The 6,836-nt window shown below is 44.8% G+C and overlaps 1 protein-coding gene across 1 annotated transcript; it reads left to right on the forward strand.

Moving 5' to 3' along the window:
* Positions 1–1,030: 1,030 nt before the first annotated feature.
* LOC309567351 (E3 ubiquitin/ISG15 ligase TRIM25-like) lies at positions 1,031–2,776 on the forward strand (the record flags this gene model as incomplete). The annotated part of the gene is made up of 1 exon (XM_082272766.1): positions 1,031–2,776. One exon carries the CDS (start codon positions 1,031–1,033, stop codon positions 2,774–2,776), a length of 1,746 nt encoding a protein of 581 aa, XP_082128892.1.
* Positions 2,777–6,836: the final 4,060 nt, after the last annotated feature.

Below are 6,836 nucleotides of genomic sequence, written 5' to 3' on the forward strand. Positions count from 1 at the left end.
GTGGGGATCCCATACTCCGGACACTCTTCTGAAGGAATTTCTGTAAGATGGTCTTAAGCCAAAGAGAGAAACATACTCCTCATAGTGCAGTAGTTGAAGTAAAATGTTCCAGATCTATCGAAAAATTGTATACAAATTTAAAATTGCCCAATGGGCATCATCCAACACATATGCTTGTCATAATCAGCCAGACCCGGTGTCCCTGAGACTCTCAGCTTTCAGATCACGGTTACCCGCACTCCAACTGAGAACCGTGCTGCTCCAGGAAGTGACCAGAGCGTTCCAGGATGAGTTCCAAACCGAGGCAGCGTGTGTGTCAGCTTGACACGTTTCGTCACTATGTTGACGTTGTAGGAAGCTAAATTTAAATTTTTATGTACTTTTATTCAAATAAGGTAACAGCAACCCCTGTGCTACTGTTTGTACGTCTGTTCTTTATATACAAAGTGAAGTGTTTATTGATAGTTGTTTGCTATGACAGCGTAAAAATGGCTAATTGACTTTGCAGTTTACATAAACTTCAAATGAATTGGGTTTGTCTCATGCCCATGCTTGACCCTAACCAGGACACTTTTATCCACTATTGTGCTAGTACATACAGTATGTGAATGAACACCTTACTGTCATAACACATAATGTAGTTTTGGAGGGCCTGAGTAGGTTCTGATCCCATACTACAATGGATCTCATCAGAACAGAAAGGGACGTTTTCTGGCTTCTGACTCATACTGCTCAGATCATGTTTGTGTCATCCACTAATCTTAAGATAAATCCATTTCCTCTGGCTAACTTATTTTATCATTTAATAAACTGAAGGAGAAACAAATATTCTTAACATAATGTATCCAAAGCTTTATTTTTCCCCAGATAGGGAGAATATTCTTTGGAATCCTGCCATGTATTATCTGTGTTCCTCTGTATCCACATTCCTATGACTAAGAGTCTCAGCCTCCCCCTGTGTAGCAATGTACAGAACTGGTCACACTGGTTATTAACTTTCCAGACACTTTCACTTTCAGTTCTTTCAGCGATGGCGTCTGCTAAACTGAGGAAGCAGCTGGAATGTTCCATCTGTCTGAACATTTATACAGATCCTGTAACCCTGAAATGTGGACACAACTTCTGTCTGGGCTGTATTGGTCGTGTGTTGGAGGCACAGGAGGGTTCTGGAGGTTATTCCTGTCCTGAATGCAGAGAAGAGTTCCAGAAGCAGCCTTTACTGCACAGGAACGTAACATTGCGTAACATTGTGGAGAATTTCCTGTCTGCTCAGCCAGTACAGGAGGAGTCCGGGGTCTTCTGTACTTACTGTATTCGCACTTCTGTTCCTGTTGTGAAATCCTGTGTTCTGTGTGAAGCTTCTCTGTGTGGCAATCACCTGAGAGTTCACAGCAAGTCACCAGAACACGTCTTATTTGACCCCACCACTTCCCTGGAGAACAGGAAATGCTCCGTCCATAAGAAGATCCTGGAGTATTACTGCACGGAGGACTCCACCTATATCTGTGTGTCCTGTAGATTGGTTGGAGAACACTGGGAACACCAGATGGAGACTCTGGATGAGGCTTCTGAGAGAAAGAAGAACAAGTTTAGAAATATTTTGCAGAAACTGATGACAGAGAGAGTGGAGACGGAGAAAAGAGTCCAGAGTCTGGAGGAACGCAGGAGGAGAGTACAAGGAAAAGCAGATGATGAAACAGAGAGAGTCACTGCCCTGTTCAGAGACCTCAGGAGACGTCTGGAAGACCTGGAGAAGAGAATCCTGAGCGAGATCTCCAGGCAGGTAGAGCGGGTCTCTCGATCACTGTCTGATATAATCCAACAGCTGGAAATAAAGAAGGAGGAGATGTCCAGGAAGATGGGGGACATTGAGAGGCTGTGTACCATGACGGATCCACTGACTGTCCTACAGGAATCAGACACAGGTGACTTGTGTGATACTGAGGATGGAGATGAGGACAGAGAGAGACATGATAAACTCCTCCATGATGGAGGGGATTTGGATGTGGCGGGGATCTCCCACACATTACACACAGGTTTATCTGATATCATGTCTGGGGTAAATGTACAGATATCTACAGGCAGACATGTCTATTCACATTCTACTACAAAGGACAAAGTTCACATCAATTCTGAACCATCCATGGCATACCAAGCCACGAAATCCATACAATGCTCACACCCCCAGGCTGAAGGACCAAGTATTGGGGCTGTAAAGCAAGCATTAGGGGTTATGGACATTATACTGGATGTCAGCACAGCTGGTAATCATCTACATATATCAGACAATAAGAAAACTGCATCTTCATCTCGACAGAATCGCCCAAAAACACCAGAGAGATTTCAGTATCCTCAGGTGATGAGCAGTCAGAGTTTTTCCTCAGGGTACCATTACTGGGAAGTGGATGTGGGGGGGTCAGTGTACTGGACAGTCGGGATGTGTTACCCCAGTATAGACAGGAGAGGTGGTGAGTCACAAATGGGAGATAATAATAAGTCTTGGGGTTTGGGGAGGTTAGGGGGTAATCAATACTCAGTAAGACATGACAGGAAGAGGATCCAACTACCCGGCAACATCTCCAGTAACAGAGTCAGGATAGATCTGGATTATGAGGCCGGGAGAATCTCCTTTTATGAATTATGTGACCCAATCCGACATCTCCACACCTTCACCACCACCTTCACTGAGCCCCTCCATGCTGGGATATGGGTAGGAATAGGTAGTATAAACATATCTGGAGGGAAATCCGAGGTGAGAAATTTGTTAAGAGACTGATGACATCACAGGGTACAAGAACCACCACTACTGATTTCTTTAGAAAGCTGCAGGCCGTCAACTTTTTCCTAAACCTTACTTGACTACCTAGTGTGTCACTGATCAGAAACAAGCATGCTAAAGGTCAGATTTTTAACTTTCATTGGTTTTTATTGAAATTTTGTGAACAAAACAGAGTAAAACAAGAAAGGTATGAAACAATCGCAACATAGAAAGAACAAAATTTGTACAATACAGATTTGTCCTTGTGAGGTTAACGTAGAAAACTACAACAAGTGACCAGTCCTCCAGCCTCACAGCAGTATGAGGATAGAGGAGTGAGGCATGGACGGGGGATTAGATTCCCACCGAACTAAGGAAGGGCGGTCAAGACTGAAAGAATTCAAAACTGTACTGCTGGGGGTAGCCCTGAGCGGAAAAAACAGGACTGGGCACCGTGCCCCCAAATGGGTGGCAAAACATTCGGGCCCAGGCTGAACCCCATGGCGGGCCCTCCCAGGAGTGAGCATCTGACACGGAAAGAGGAGAGGTAGAGGGAGAGACAGAAAGGAGCAAAGGAGGAAAGCGACAGAGGGGTTCCAGGACCCCTAAATAAGGGGGAGGCAGAAGGAGAAGAGCAGACGATTTAGTAAAACATATTAAATAGAGACCTGTACATATGCAGCCCAAGGTTCCCAGACAAGCTCAAACTTTGCTACCTTATCGGCAAGGATGATGGATTTCTTCTCCTGGGACATAATCCAAGAGATTTTTTATTTGGTTTCTCTAACAGAGACTCTGGGTTTTTTCCAAGCTCTAGCTATGGTGAGCTTAGCGCCCAAAAATATAAAATGGAGTAGACTCCGGGTATGTTTAGGAATCCCAGGCTCCGTGCCGTTAGGCAATGCTATCTGGGGAGATTGAGCTCTTGGGTGGTTGGTGACTTAGTGGATAATACGGAAGAGATTGTTCCAGTATAAACAAGGTCAGATTTTTAAGGTTTCACTGGCTTCATGCTTGTTCTAGGTCAGTAAAACATGAGGTAGTTTAGCCAGGCTTGGGATGACAGCCCTAGAGCCTTCACCTTTACAGTGTCTATAGATTAAACATTTTTTTTTACATTTTGGATTTAGTGGGGAACCTCTGTCAGGTTTTTATTGCTATCCTGGGCTCTATTAGAGGAATTTCCCCTCTCCTCCTCCTGTTTTGGTGACAACAATTTACAAAACAGGAGGTGAGGGGAACTCTCCAACAACAACACAGACAGAGTAAAAATGCTTTTCTTTAACCACTTCTGGACCGGAAGGATTTGCCCCCTTAATGACCAGGCCATATTTTGCAATTCGGCACTGCGTTAATTTAACAGACAATTGCGCGGTCGTGCGGCGTTGTACCCAAATAAAATTGTCCTCTTTTTCCCACATATAGAGATTTCTTTTGGTGGTATTTGATCACCTGTGCGATTTTTATTTCTTGCGCTGTAAACAAAAAAAGAGCGACAATTCTGAAAAACAAAAAAAAAAAAAATATTTTTCAAATTCTGCTATATAACATTCCCAGAAAAAAAAATTTTCAATTGCAATAAGTGTATTTTGATTGGTTTGAACAAAAGTTATCGCGTCTACTATCTACGGGAAATTTTTATTGTTTATTTTTTCTTTTTTACTAGTAATGCCGGTGATTGCGATTTTTTGCGGGACTGCGACATTGCGGCGGACAGATCGGACCCCTAACTGACATTTGACACTTTTGGGGGTACCAGTGACATTACTACAGTAATCGGTGCTAAAAATATGCACTGTTACTCTAATAATGACACTGGCAGGAAAGGGGTTAACCCTGTGGGTGATCAAGGGGTTAAAAGTGTACCTAGGGAAATTATTCTAACTGTGGGGGGGGGGGGGGCATGGCTTGTGAAATGACCATAGAGACCTGTGATCCTATATAGACGGATCACAGGAGCTCTGTGATCATTCCAGAGAGAACGGTTAGCTGTGTTTACATCAGCTGATCGTCCTCTCTCAGTGGGGAATGATCACGGCTGCAGGCGCACGACCAACGTATATTTACGGCGGTTTGTGCAGGAGCGGGTCCCTGCCGCAGTATAACGGCGGTGGGCAGTCGTTAAGCGGTTAACCCGCGCTCTTAGTACATAATTATTGCCCACCAAGTGATGCATGTGGATTTGAATGCCCATCTTTTTGCCATCACACATATGGGGTTACTTGGCATAAAGGGGTTAATAGAGTAGGGGAAGGATTAGAACCTCTGTGCAATTTTGTGTTTTTGTCTATGTCCTTATTTTAGATTTTCCTTTATTTCCTGTCTGGAAAAATGTCACGAGGACCAGGAAATGTGGGGAAATCTCTCGAAATGAGTCCCAGATAGCAGTAAAATCCTAACAGGTTGTTAGGAATCAGCAGCTAGGATGACCAGGAATATGTAGCTATATGCAAGGGCAGCAGGGTACTGGATACAAGGCAGGAGCAAGATCAAGAGTTAATGGCAACAGAGTCTGGCAGCAACACGGCAAACAGGGTACATGGCAGAAGCAGCCAAAACACTGACGCAAGGAGCAATAGCAATGGTGGACATAAGTACCCTCCACTGGCGGCTGGGGCTCCATGGGGGCGGCAGACGGATGGCACCAAACCCCCCCCCCCCAGGACCACACCAGTCCGCTCACCATACCCCCCCCAGGACCACAGCAGGACAGGACACAGGGGACAGGACAGAGGACAGGACCCCCCCCGCTCACTCACCCTGCCTGGTTATCTGCAGTAGCGGCTTTGGCTTCTTCCTCCTGTCTTCTGCATTTCCCTCCTTCTCCTCCATGCCTAATGGCATGGCTTCTCCTTTCGGCCACTCGGGAAACGGGTCTCAATACCCTCTTCCTGATTGGCCAGGAGGAGGATCCTTGTAACAATAGCGAATTTTCATTCGATTTTGTCTCAGAACTGGGTGGGCTCGGGGGGCAGTGTTCTGTGCCCCCGAGCCCACCCTTTTTTTTAGCCTATTAGAGCCTCTGGCTCTAATCACATGGCTAAAAAAAGAAAAAAGCCCAATTGAATTCCATGCGTCCGGCGCCCCGCATGTAGATTAGGGGGCCGCACGCATGGATAGGGGAGGCGGCGCCGCCACTGGTACCCTCCACCTGCAGGTGGACACTAAAACTGGCGCTTTCCTCCTAGGGAGGCACAGTGCCACCAGCAGGTGAACCATACAGGGGTTCTAATCCTCCCCTACACTTTCTAAACGAGAAAAATAGGTTTTGTCTGGACATGCACTCAAATCTCCAAAATAATTCCTAAATTTCTGTCTGTAAAAGTTCCTTTACATGAAAAATCCATTCATCTGTGATATGCTCCTCCCTCTTACTGTGATTGGCTATGATGATTGTCACTATTAAATCATCAGTGCTAGTCCTTGTTCCTATTGGTTTTGGTGTACAGGGGGCGGGGACTGATATCTGTCACTATCATTAATTTCGTTCCATAATAAATGTGTAAATGATGAACAGATGTCAGCGATCAGCGATTATTCCGGCCGTGTTCTGTGTGTGGTATTATGGACAGTTGATAGGGGGTTTTGAAATCCTTTTCTCTGTATATGGGAATATTGATCAATGATTGGATATAGATATAATGATGGGACAGACTAGATTAGTCTATTGCTAGAATCACCATTAACCTCTTCTATGATCCTAATAGAGAAGAACATTCTTTTTCATGTCTCCATTATGGTCATTCTTTTAAAAAGGAAAAGTTATTACATGTTTTACTAAAGATTAAATGAACTTACTAATTGCTTGTATGTGTAGCAGGATTCCCAGCCTTTTTACTGGATGTGAGTCCGCCAGGGTTACCGCTAGCAACAACAGCACATTTAGGCATATTCTCCACTCCAAGTGTGAGCACTGAGACAAGAACTAGTCCAGTATCTTTGGGTTTTTATATTTATTGAGAACTTGGATGGGAGAAGGGATGAGTGGGATACTCCTCTGGCTCAACTATGCACAATATGAGTGGGACAACGGAAAAATGCCTGCTGACGCTGACTTGACGCTGGCTGAATGCCGGTC

This window comes from Pelophylax lessonae, assembly GCF_965119305.1.
Source record: "Pelophylax lessonae genome assembly, chromosome: 1".
Taxonomy (NCBI): Eukaryota; Metazoa; Chordata; class Amphibia; order Anura; family Ranidae; genus Pelophylax; species Pelophylax lessonae.